This window comes from Salvelinus alpinus, chromosome 27, assembly GCF_045679555.1.
Source record: "Salvelinus alpinus chromosome 27, SLU_Salpinus.1, whole genome shotgun sequence".
NCBI classification, from domain to species: Eukaryota; Metazoa; Chordata; class Actinopteri; order Salmoniformes; family Salmonidae; genus Salvelinus; species Salvelinus alpinus.
Genome location: NC_092112.1, coordinates 27,736,104 through 27,749,629, shown reverse-complemented (window position 1 = coordinate 27,749,629; position 13,526 = coordinate 27,736,104). Strand labels below are relative to the sequence as shown.

The following is a 13,526-nucleotide window of genomic DNA, read 5'->3' as shown; positions in this document are numbered from 1 at the left end:
AAAACAACCCTACGTAGATCTCGCGTGATTTCATATTTGCTGAATCGTCCAATCAGTAAGCTACGTGTATCCTTCGGGTTCAGAGGGTAAAGGTTGGATGAAGATGGCAGCCGTGTAAACTGAGGCGTTGGCAGTACGCTAAATGGCTCACGGGAGTAGATTAGGGTGTATCCATATCTAGACTTGAAATGCAGAGCTCGGTAGATACCTGATAATTATTCAATTTCGAGATTTTGTCGAGGAAGGCGGCATAATGGCAATAGTGTACGAGTTCTTGTGGCAGGTTCTGCATGTCCTTCTTCACATTCATAGAACGCTTATCACTTGGTTCCGACTCCGTCTTCGGAATTGGAATGGGCAACTGTGGTCACGAGCCTTAACGGCGCTTATTGTGCCGATAGCTCTCTCGTTTCCTAACCAAAAAAATATTGTCCCAGCACCCGGTAAACGCGTTGGTCGTCGGTATCGCTGGGGGGCGGATGGGAAATCTCTGGAGAAGCTGCCTGACCATATCGGCTTATTGATAGCGGAAGAGGAGCCACGGTACACAGATATAGCCAACCTTGTGGTGTGGTGCATGGCAGTCGGCATATCTTATGTCAGTGTGTACGATAATTACGGTAAGATTATTTCATTTCTTCGTTATTTTATTTATAATAATTGACACCAGGAAGTGTTGCTAAATATCGCACCACCAGACAGTCACGTGCGCTGCAGTGCAGACCCTTGCCAGCCAGCCATATTTTGATTTGTTTGTAATCAGCGATTGTTGAACTTTCCTATTCATGGTACGTTGTTAGTTGCCTTGGATAACTGTTACCTAGCTATCTATTATCAATTCTGATAGTCAAATAGCTTTACCCAGCCGTCTTCCATAATTTGTGCCATATCTGCTTAGGCCTCAGGTGCCTAATGCTATTATAAACAGGTTAGCCACGTAATTACAGCAGTACAATTGAATGTTTTGTAATTACCAGTAAAAAAAATGTTTTGTCATACTGTTGTATATGGTCTGATCTACAACGGTTGTCGGCCAATCAGCATTCAGGGCTCCAACCACCCAGTTTATAAATTGTCTTTGGGCCCTGCCCTCGTTCCCAAATGGCATGTCTTGTCATTAGAGAAACCGCTGGAGTGTAATAGTTTATTTTCTATCAACTCTAACAATGTTGTATAGCTAGATTATAGAATATGATTTCAACTGGTGGAGTCCCGACTCTCAATAGGCTTTCAAGATTTGCCCTGTGGCTTTTTCACCTATTCTCTGAGCCTAGAGGGAATTGGCTTAACTGAAAGTTATACACACACAGTATTTCTGTTCTTGCTTCCCGAGTGGCGCAGCGGTCTAAGGCACTGCATCTCAGTGCAAGAGGTGTCACTACAGTCCCTGGTTCGAATCCAGGCTGAATCACATCCGGCTGTGATTGGGAGTCCCATAGGGCGGCGCTCAATTGGCCCAGCGTCGTCCGGGTTTGGCCGGGGTAGGTCGTCATGGTAAATAAGAATTTGTTCTTAACTGACTTGCCTAGTTAAATAAAAATAAAATTTACCACAGCCACTCTTACTGGGTCATGCTAGTTGTTTGAAAATATTGTTTACGCCTTCTTGAGTGGTGTGGTTCCTCAATGTCTGCTGACTTGTGTCATCAGTCTCTCGCAGCCAAATCTGGCATATGATGCCTTATTCCCCCCTAATTACAAGACTTCTTATAATATTTTGTTAATTTTAGGTATCAGTTTTGAAAGGTTGCAAATCTCCTTGTTTTTTCGTCTTTCAGTTAAGTTTGGATGTGCCCAATGTTCCTAACCCCCAGTGAGAGGTTGAACCCTCCCCCCAACAGATAACATATCCATTTTGGTTGGTCATGGCTAGAAGGGATCCAGCTTTTGTGAAATTAATGTCAAAGGTAGATTTTATTTTAGCTAGCCCTTTCCCTAACCTTAACCTAATTATCCTAACATGCTATGTTAATTCTCCTAAACTGCTGCATAAGTTCTCCTAACCTGCTACAAAAAGTAAAATCTGACATTAATTTGACTAAAGATGGATCCCTTCTAGCCATGACCCTTTTGGTTCCCAGGTGTCTTCAGGAGGAACAACTCAAGGCTGATGGATGAGATCCTGAAGCAGCAGCAGGAGCTCCTAGATCTAGAAGGCTCCAAGCAGCTCTCTGTGGAGTTCCTTAACAATGGCACTGACAAACAGGACCAACAAGGTGAGACACTTGAACACTGAACAGCAGGGGCTGTATGCATCTCAGATTAGGAGTGCTGGTCTAAAGCGGCACTCCACAAAAAAATCAATAATTACACACAAACAATCCTAGTCTATGGAAGCTGGCATAATGCTAATCGCAAACTAAATGCCAAACGTTAACTCTAATACAGGTTGCTACCAGTGGTGGTAGCTCTTCCTTTATCAGGAGATGTGCTTCAAATGTAAGTAGGATTCATATAGGCCTTATATAAGCTATATCCATCAATTTAATAATCTATTTTTCTGGTGCGCTTAAATTTTATGTGGTGCTCCTAACTTTTCAAAATTAGGAGCACCAGTGCTACCAATAAAACAAATTAATTTAGAGCCCCAAGTGCCAGGGCAAAAACTCAAATGTGCACCCCTTTCGGTCCCCGGGACCAGGATTAAGAAACACTGCACTAAACTGATCTTAAATCAGCACTCCTACACCTACTCGACGCTTGATACATACGGCCTCTCAACATCTGGAACAATGGGACATGCCCTGTGGTTTCTCTGCTATTCTCCGTCCTTACTCCTGTAGTATGCCATAATCGGGTTAAACCAGAAGAACTAGACGGACTACAACCAAGAAGAGAAGAGGCATTCAGAATTCTGCCATGTGTAGTATGAATAATCATTTCAATTCTATTGGATACTAAATAATATATGAAACCCTTTAGGGCAATTTAGATTGCAAGGCAATCTGGAGTAATATTCACAATTCATCATCACTTATTGAATGAAGTTTGAAACGGATTATGAATATTATTCCAATACACCAGGCTTGAAAGCATGATTGCATCATCATCTGTGGCATTTGTTTATTGAAGAGCATGTGCACTGCAGCCAGCCTGTATTGACTGATTAAGATCTATTCTATTGTGTAGTCTTACTGGCCGTCTGCGGTTGGCAACTACACCATTATCCCCTGAGCAAGTCAATCTGTTATGACACACGGTCTCACACACACACAGACCATATAGAGTAGTAAAGGAACACAACCCAGAATAATTCTCTTCAAGGAATTCTTGTTTTTCCCTTTCATAGAACCTATAATTCACTTGTATAACTTACGAATTATAGGATCTCTATGTTCTCTTGTTATTCATTTGTTTTGTAACCCATAAATGTAATATTAATATGGAACGCCGTTTGGGTCTTTGCGTGTCAAGAAAGATACACATCAAATAACACTTTAACGCATCAAATAAGCTTGTTGACCAATCAGGATCTGAATATGACTGCACGTCGCGTAATAATGTAGCACATTAATATATTTTTTTACATAGTTATGACACATTGATTACACTGTCACTCGTATTTCATATGTCACAACGATTCACCTGTTACGTATCATATGATGCTGGTAAAGTTGTCTCGTGCACCTTCTGCTGCCATACGTGCGCAGACACACTTCCCCAAGCGCTGGTCATAAAAAAAGCTAGCTAGCTGATGGATGCAAACAATGTTCTTTCCCAAAAACATAACAAAATGACAATCTGTTTCAGTAGCTATTGTTAGCTAGCTAACTATCTAGGCTAGGTGTCATCTAAAATACCCATAATATATAAGACAGTTCTTACATGCTGACCAGACCGCTCGCGCATGTTGATTTTTGTCCATCCACTCCAGATGCGATCAAGACACGCAGGTTGAAATATCAAAACGAACTCTGAAAAGGCTATATTAATTTGGGGACATGTTGAAAAGCATTAAACATTTATGGCAATTGCTGTTGCTAGCTAATTTGTACTGGGATAAAAACATAGTTGTTATTTTACCTGAAATGCACAAGGTCCTCTACTCCAACAATTAAACTCCAACAATTAATCCACAGATCAAAGGGTAAACCGAGTTCGTTTCAAGTAATCTCTCCTCCTTCAGGTTTCTTCTTCTTTGAACTTTATATGCTGTGGTGGCATATTTCTGCTTTACCAAATGAGGAGAGTTACAAACTACACACCAGTCAGAGTTATAGTTAAACTACATCTTTAATAATAAGCTTTGCAATAGCATTTGACTTTCAACAATTTACTATTTCTAATGAACCGTTGAGAAGAGACTACAGAAAATTACAAGGATCTTTTATAGCCAAGATACACCACTCTCAACTTGCATGACGAATCACAGGTCTTAGGAACTGTTCACAAAGAAATACTTTTTCTTGAGAAAGGACTATCCCATAGCCAGATAACATTCGCTATTAATTATCGTTGAGTTTGGTCCCTCAGACGAGGTTCTAATCTCGTTGCTGTTACTTCATAGTACAAAAACACCAACTCATCCAATGGCATATATCAATTATTGACTCTAGATACTCCCATCTCAAGTAAACCCCCTCTTGACCCCACTCCTGGACAAGCTCACTGAGGGGAGTGAGCCTCTAGGTCATACACTATCCCAGGATAAGTGTAAGATCAGAGAGGACATACAATGTTTCCAGACACTGCCATACACCTCCCCCCAATGGGAAAAGGAGGGAGTGACTGGCACACAGACATTGTGGAGACAAGTAATTGGTTCCCCATTAATCACGCCATCCCTTCACATGGTTTAAAAATAGGTAAAGACACATTCACATATGAAGACAATGTTCCATTCTGTCCGCTTCCCTTTCTGATATTCTGCATAGCACCAGGGACATGTGAAAGACAAGCCTGACCTCTCCCCTCTCTGGGCCCCAAGTGACTGAGCCCTAGCTGAGGGGAAAGTGCAACTGCCAACACCAGAGTCCGAAGGGATACATTCTAATGACGAGTATCTCACATAAGCATATTATGCAAATAAAACATCTTAATTATCTATGTTACCCAACTAATTCTGATTCATCTGCCACAACGTCGGTTGCCAACCAACTTTAAGGTGCATTACCCCTACCGACTGGATTGTGGACCTCAGTTCATCCTTCATTCACCCACATGGGTATATGCTCCTAAAAACCAATGAGGAGATGGGAAAGGCAGGACTTACAGCTCATCAAACGTCACAAATGGAACCAAGTTCTATTTTAGCACCTGGCTACGCAGACAGCATTGTGGGTTTAATGATTGAATAACATGTATGTGTACATTTATTTTGCGCCGCGTGCAGTGAGGTCAGCATGTTATTTGATTAACGGTGGTCGGACCCGCCAATGTGAAGCTAGACACAATAAGGATTAGCCACAATAGTGGAATTTTGTGGTTTGCCTTCAAAATAAGTCTGTAATTGACAGTGATGCAAATGAATACAAATAGTGGAATTGTGCCATAATTTAATAAATCATGCTTAACAAGGTTGAAATGTTATATAAATTTAACAAAGGCAATTTGTTAATTTGACAAAAATATGTTTAAATCACACTGGATGTATTAGACTTTAAAATCAAATCAAATTTTATTGGTCACATAGACACGGTTAGGAGATGTTTATTGCGAGTGCTTGTGCTTCTAGTTCCAACCGTGCAGCAATATCTAATAAGTAATATCTAACAATTCCACAACAAATACCTAATACACACATCTAAGTAAAGGGATGGAATAAGAATATATAAATATATGGATGAGCAATGTCAGTGCGTATAGGCTAAGATGCAATAGATAGTATAGAATACAGTATATACAGTGGGGAGAACAAGTATTTGATACACTGCCGATTTTGAAGGTTTTCCTACTTACAAAGCATGTAGAGGTCTGTAATTTTTATCATAGGTACACTTCAACTGTGAGAGACGGAATCTAAAACAAAAATCCAGAAAATCACATTGTATGATTTTTAAGTAATTAATTTGCATTTTATTGCGTGACATAAGTATTTGATCACCTACCAACCAGTAAGAATTCCGGCTCTCACAGACCTGTTAGTTTTTCTTTTAGAAGCCCTCCTGTTCTCCACTCATTACCTGTATTAACTTCACCTGTTTGAACTCGTTACCTGTATAAAAGACACCTGTACACACACTCAATCAAACAGACTCCAATCTCTCCACAATGGCCAAGACCAGAGAGCTGTGTAAGGACATCAGGGATAAAATTGTAGACCTGCACAAGGCTGGGATGGGCTACAGGACAATAGGCAAGCAGCTTGGTGAGAAAGCAACAACTGTTGGCGCAATTATTAGAAAATGGAAGAAGTTGAAGATGACGGTCAACCACCCTCGGTCTGGGGCTCCATGCAAGATCTCACCTCGTGGGGCATCAATGATCATGAGGAAGGTGAGGGATCAGCCCAGAACTACACGGCAGGACCTGGTCAATGACCTGAAGAGAGCTGGGACCACAGTCTCAAAGAAAACCATTAGTAACACACTACGCCGTCATGTATTGAAATCCTGCAGCGCACGCAAGGTCCCCCTGCTCAAGCCAGCGCATTTCCAGGCCCGTCTGAAGTTTGCCAATGACCATCTGGATGATCCAGAGGTGGAATGGGAGAAGGTCATGTGGTCTGATGAGACAAAAATAGAGCTTTTTGGTCTAAACTCCACTCGCCGTGTTTGGAGGAAGAAGAAGGTTGAGTACAACCCCAAGAACACCATCCCAACCGTGAAGCATGGAGGTGGAAACATCATTCTTTGGGGATGCTTTTCTGCAAAGGGGACAGGACGACTGCACCATATTGAGGGGAGGATGGATGGGGCCATGTATCGCGAGATCTTGGCCAAAAACCTCCTTCCCTCAGTAAGAGCATTGAAGATGGGTCGTGGCTGGATCTTCCAGCATGACAACGACCCGAAACACACAGCCAGGGCAACTAAGGAGTGGCTCCGTAAGAAGCATCTCAAGGTCCTGGAGTGGCCTAGCCAGTCTCCAGACCTGAACCCAATAGAAAATCTTTGGAGGGAGCTGAAAGTCCGTATTGCCCAGCGACAGCCCCGAAACCTGAAGGATCTGGAGAAGGTCTGTATGGAGGAGTGGGCCAAAATCCCTGCTGCAGTGTGTGCAAACCTGGTCAATAATTACAGGAAACGTATGATCTTTGTAATTGCAAACAAAGGTTTCTGTACCAAATATTAAGTTCTGCTTTTCTGATGTATCAAATACTTATGTCATGCAATAAAATGCAAATTAATTACTTAAAAATCATACAATGTGATTTTCTGGATTTTTGTTTTAGATTCCGTCTCTCACAGTTGAAGTGTACCTATGATAAAAATTACAGACCTCTACATGCTTTGTAAGTTGGAAAACCTGCAAAATCGACAGTGTATCAAATACTTGTTCTCCCCACTGTACATATTAGATGAGTAATGCAAGATATGTAAACATTATTAAAGTGTCATTATTAAAGTGACTAGTGTTCCATTAAAGTGGGCAATGATTTCAAGTCTGTATATAGGCAACTCTGTGCTAGTGATGATTGTTTAACAGTCTGATTGCCTTGAGATAGAAGCTGTTTTTCAGTCTCTCGGTCCCAGCTTTGATGCACCTGTTCTGACCTCACCTTCTGGATACTAGCGGGGTGAACAGGCAGTGGCTCGAGTGGTTGTTGTCCTTGATAATCTTTTTTGCCTTCCTGTGACATCGGGTGCTGTAGGTGTCCTGGAGGGCAGGTAGTTCGCATTGGGGGCATACTTATTTCACTATACAGCCTTACCTATGGATTGTGGATCAATGACATGGGTTATCAGTCTAATCAGTGACAACCACAGAACACAACTGTGAAGAGTTTACACAAATATTATCAGGGACTTTGAGGGAAGTCAGCTTATTGTGCATACTGACAATCATATTGCACTGTACAGTCTTACCTATGGTTTGTGGATCAATTACATGGGGTATCAGTCTACTCAGTGACACCCAGAGAACATTTGCGTTGTAGCTCTTATTGCGTGAATCTGAATTGAGCTACATTTATTGTATCAGTCATCCTACTATGTGTATTGAACACGCTTCCAGAGGAAAAACAATACAACGTGGCTTTTTTGGGGTCTAACTCTGAGGAGGACGTTGTGGGGGAACCACTTGTGTGTACTGAGTAGACTGCTAAAGCTAGCTAGCTACTGCAGAAGTTGCTAATAAAATCTGTATCAAAGATATTCGCAAGCATTTTTGATCCTGATCTTATTTCAAATGCTGACACAAACGTTTTCCTATTCGGTTGAACACATAATGCCTTATTACCCACGCGGTATTGTGAACACATCGTTCGTGGCCGGTGTGTGCTTGTTTGCAGACTTGTTTTTTGTACAGCTTTGACAGTGCTACTGATCGTAGTGGTGGAGCGTGGCTTGCTCGTGCAAATTCAGCACATCATAGAATTGTTTTATTTGACATGTCAAATAGTGTTATTTGACGTGTATAGTTTGACACCCAAATACCCAAACGGCATTCCATATATTAAAGCGTAACAGCAGGATTGTAAAGCAGGCATTCCCACCCACTAACCTTCAGTCAAACAGACACCTGACACGTTTACCATTGATTGTTATGATTAGTGTGTGTGTGTGTGCGTGCCTGAGTACCGGTATGTGTGTTTGTGGGGCGCATCATGACTGTATTCCTCTGTTTCCACAGTGCTGTCGTGTCAGTCTGTGTTGAAGGTGCTGTCTCCAGACGACGGCAAGCTGAGGATCGTGCAGGCAGCACAGCAGCTGTGTAGAGCTGTGGAGCAGAGGGAAAAGACATCCAAAGACATCAATGTCACTATGTTGGACTCCCTACTCAGAGGTGAGGAGGCCCCAAGATCAGCAGGAGGACATGCAATTGGTTCTTACCGGTCTTTAGTGTATTGTTATTCGTTGACTGGGACAACACCTTTATTTAATTGCTTAATCGTCAGGATAAAACCCATAGACATTCTATTGATCATAACAGTATTAATCATAGACTGTAAATTATCTGATATTAATCTGTGCTGCACTATTACAAGCTGGAGTACAGTCAGTGAAGCTTAGCTCACCAGCTCTCCTTTGGCATGATGTTCAGAGTAGCAATTTCACTCTATTTGAAGCTCAGGAAGGATGGAGGACAGAAATTGGGTAAAGGTCAAGGAGCCCCCTGTTAGAGCAGCTCCAACAGTGTTTGATCAAAAGATGTAGAAGATGAAGCACTCTGAGCCAGAGCTCCTCTCTCAATGTGGGTTTTTTGACCTGAGCCCTTTGCCCGCCCCGGCTCTGCCCATCGTTAGCCCCTGGCTAAGACTGATCACCCTCACTAGCTGTAAATCACATCACCATTACTTTAGTGGAACACATCCTTTTGCACTCACAAATCAAAACTCTTGTAGAAGGTGATGGATGAGACCGAAGGCAGAAATGTGAACAAAATGATGAGAAAGATGGTCTCCAGATAGAATATAAACTACAGAGGATAGCAGAGTTCACTTCAGTGCAGTTGAGTCGAATCCAATCACATCCAGTGTAGTGTACAGTGAAGTTATTGTGTGTTTACTTCTCTGGGCCAGTGAGTGCAGCTGTTCCTCAGCAGTCAGTGTCTATGGGGCTTGGCAAGCTGCTGCTGTAGTGCTCTAACACCCCCCTCTCAAAAAAGAAAAGGCAATTCAGATGGTTATTTCTTAATCTTTTCCACAGTCCTTATGCAAACCAACCTCTGAAATGCTCGAAACGGTGCACTCTGAAATTTCCAGTGATTGGTTGTTCCATTGATCTCTCTCCATGCTGTCTCTGTATGTGCAGAGTCGAAGAGTACACCAGATCCAGACCTGGTTCTGAAGTTCGGCCCAGTAGAAAGCACCCTGGGATTCCTGCCCTGGCACATCAGACTGACAGAGTTCATGTGAGTATTGTACAGTGTCTGTCTGTGTGCACACGTTCGATAAGGCTGCCTCACTTGTGTAGAAGACTGCTGGGATAGCCGCTGCTCTGAAGAGCTGGACACGAATAACAATGAGGTTCCTTTCTTATTCCTCATAACCACTCTGTGTGTGTGTGTGTGTGTGTGACAGAGAGGGAGAGTTTGTGTGCATGCCTTTGCTTTGCCTCCTGAGTAGAATTGATATGGGCCTGTTGTGCTTATCTGTGCAGATTAACTGGTAAACCTGCCTGCTGCCTAATTTGTCTCCTGTCTTGACAGATTGACAAGGCTTTTTAAAACGCTGCTGTACGCTGCTGTGAATCCAGTATAAATAGCAGTGCTGTTTTAATGGAAACGGAGGGGAAATTATGCAGTTCAGCCTTCATAAGATGCGACTTGACAGATTATGATGCATCACTAAAAATGGCAGAAATCCTATTTCTAGACATTAGCTATGTTTCCATTAACTGGTCCAGTGATTAAAAATAAATAAATAAAATCATAGAAAATCGACAATTGCATGCTAGGCTACGTTTCCATTTAACTATCTTGTGTTGATAAAGATAGCTGGATGTGATGGCATCACTTCGGAAGAAAACGAGTGTTGACTAGCTAAACCTTTATTTAGCTAGGCAAGTCAGTTAAGAACAAATTCTTATTTACAATGACAGCCTAGGTACAGTGAGTTAACGGTCTTGTTCAGGGGCAGAACGATCGATTTTTACCTTGTCAGCTCGGGGATTTGATCTAGCAACCTTTCGGTTACTGGCCCAACGCTCTAACCACTAGGCTTCCTACCGCCCAAAAAGTTGGTTAACAAACTGAAAGGGTGCGTGCTGCCACCTACAGTTATGGAATGTTTGCTCACAAGTTTAAATCATTAGCTGATCCCTTCTGATGACCTGGATGGAATTATGTGAACCTTCCTTAACCTATAGGAAGTCCCACCCAGTTGAGGACTTTCACTATTTTGAAGTAGTCAACGGCGCTGCCCATGCTTAATAAACAGGCTTTTGGGCACTAGAGTCCTATCATTGTCAGGGATTTGCAAGGACATTTTGGGCCTTGACCTCCATCAAACACTAGATGGCCATATAGTGCTGTAACTGCTTTAGACATTAACTCAAGCAGCAGCTTTCGGGAATCACAGGAGATTTTTTACATAATTGTATTTGGAGTACGCCTTTTAACTAATGTAACATGGTAACATTTCTGTTCATCACTTATTGCTTGGTATCTATTTTACCAACATTATTTTATATTCATAGATTTTACTCTACTGCCCATAGCTACTGCCATCTGAGGTAGGCTAGAAGTGTCTCTGTAGTTTCTCTCTAACATCCTCCCTCTCTCCTGCAGCTCCTTACCCTCCCATGTAGACGTCTCCTATGAGGACTTATTCAGCGCCTTGCAGCGCTACGCCTCCTGTGAGCAGCGGCTGGGGAAGTGAGTGATTGGCCCCGCCCCTCCAGAGGAAGGGGAACGACAAGGGTGTGGGGTACGGGTCCGCCCTAGCCCCTCTTCCTCCCGGGTCTCTATGTTTGCAGTACAGGCACTAGAGAACAAGCAACCAGCCAGACAGCGTACTGCCGCATCACATTGAATCTCACCTCCACCCTCGCTCACTCGGACTCACTGCTCCTCCGCAACGTGAAAGGGTCACCAGGCTGCCTCTGTGAGGCATGCTGGGTAGTACGGACCCTGACAAGGTAATGGCACGCACTGAACATCAGCGGGCTTGGAAGAGATCGGCCAATGCCCCTGCGTCAGCTGTATTAACGAGGAACCAACATTACCTGGAGGACATTGTTAACCGTATGGTGTAAATCTAGTGTTGCTTTGCTTCTCTCTCGCTCTCTCTCTGTTTGCTGTAGATCCTGCTGTGCCCCTGAGGTATGAATGAGGATAATGGATAAAGCTTTCTGCTGCTCTGGAAGGGAGTGATGTGTTGGGAGGAATGTGCCAGGCAGAATGTTTAATGCTAAACAACAACATTGCTCTTCAGGTCTCTCCATCTCTGTAAAGGACTGCATGGAGGACCTTGGGGTTTTTCTGGAAATATACATTATATAAGTGTGCTTCAAATGTAGCGCTTGATCAATATGGTACGGGAGGATGTGGAACGAGAGCTCTGTGATACGGGACTATACTCTGCATGTTAAGGATGTCTACATGGTTGTGCTGTGTCTTCATTCAGAGTTACTATTGGTGGACTGTGTGTGTGTCTGCTTTTGTACATGTGTGAAACTCAGCCAGCAAGTTACACTAAACCTACACAAAATCCAATCTTTGCAATCAATCAGGGTGAAAAATAAAGCAGTTGTCTGTATACAATTTCCCCCATGACCAACACTATTTTATTTGGTGTTGAATTACTAGGTTTTCACTCCGTTGTCCATAACATTAGGATTTTTGCATGTTGAGCCCCTTAATCCTCAATGCTGCTGTCTTGTTGTTAATCCATGTGAATATTGACTAACATTTGTATTAAAGTGTTTTGCTATTTCTTTCATCTCATGAACTTGTTTAAAACCCAGATTCAGTATTTTATTTTCCTTTCTCTCTGGTTAGATGGCATACAGGAGTATTTACACTGTAGGGATATCCTAGATAGAGGACTAGTGCCCAAATGCCAATTTTAGCATGGGCAGTGCCATTGAGGACTTTAACCATTTTTGAAGTAGTCAACTGGGTGGGACTTCCTATTGGTTAAGGAAGGATCACGTGATACCATCTTGGACTTCTCAGCCAATTAATTATACTAGTAAGCAAACATTCCATAACTGCAGGTGGCAGTAAATCGCCAACCTGGGCTTTATGCCTTTTCAAACAACACTCCAGGTGGCCGTATGCATTTACACCATAATGCTAACTGATTACCTGTGGGACTGAAACTCCCAATTCCTCACTAGCCAGTGGTTGGGTTGTCATAGGAAGGTTAATCAATAAATGTTACTGAAAACCACATATATGCAGTACACCTATATGCTTTGTTTGGGTTGGATTCCCTCAGCATCTTCTAAAGGTAGACTGAACAGCTGATAATGTCTTCATAATCTTCCTGAGAGCTAAATTGAACCGATGTAAAAGGTTGATTTGTAGAGTTGTGTTGTCTGATCTTGTTCTCTGCATGTCCCCTCACATGTAATGTGTTCTATGGTAAGGTGAACAAGTGTTTTACTCCCTGTAATGTATGCACCGAAAGGCCTGCTGGATTTAACCTCAAATGATCAACTATTGAATAATGGACTGAGAGTGAAGCTGTAGTAACCTTGGATGTGTTAGATATTAATTGAATGTTTTATTTGCACTGACACCGGTGGTTTGCCGTTCTCTGATCATTGCGTCCCAACCCATATAACCAAGTATGTGTTTCACCATCTGAAAGCTGTGTGCCTAGGGAGAGGCACTCGGATGCAGGATTCTAGTCATTCTGAAGTGATATGCAGCAGTCATTCAAATGCATGGTGGACTGCACCATCATTCAAAGGGAAAGCATCTTCAAACGCTTCTTTTTAAACGCTTAATTTTAAATACTAATGTGTGTTGTGTTTT

At 42.4% G+C, this 13,526-nt stretch overlaps 1 protein-coding gene across 1 annotated transcript; it reads left to right on the top strand.

The window, feature by feature from the left end:
- Positions 1 to 37: 37 nt before the first annotated feature.
- Positions 38 to 12,478, top strand: nus1 (NUS1 dehydrodolichyl diphosphate synthase subunit). Its single transcript, XM_071370077.1, has 5 exons — positions 38 to 620; positions 2,081 to 2,215; positions 8,733 to 8,885; positions 9,854 to 9,953; positions 11,331 to 12,478. Exons 1-5 carry the CDS (start codon positions 254 to 256, stop codon positions 11,419 to 11,421), a joined length of 846 nt encoding a protein of 281 aa, XP_071226178.1. The 5' UTR covers positions 38 to 253; the 3' UTR covers positions 11,422 to 12,478.
- The last annotated feature ends 1,048 nt before the right edge of the window (positions 12,479 to 13,526 follow it).

Coding starts and splice junctions, on each gene's coding strand:
- nus1 (XM_071370077.1), top strand. CDS start 254: ATGGCAATAGTGTACGAGTTCTTGTGGCAGGTTCTGCATGTCCTTCTT. Junction 621..2,080: donor CAGTGTGTACGATAATTACG/GTAAGATTATTT, acceptor TTTGGTTCCCAG/GTGTCTTCAGGAGGAACAAC. Junction 8,886..9,853: donor GTTGGACTCCCTACTCAGAG/GTGAGGAGGCCC, acceptor CTGTATGTGCAG/AGTCGAAGAGTACACCAGAT.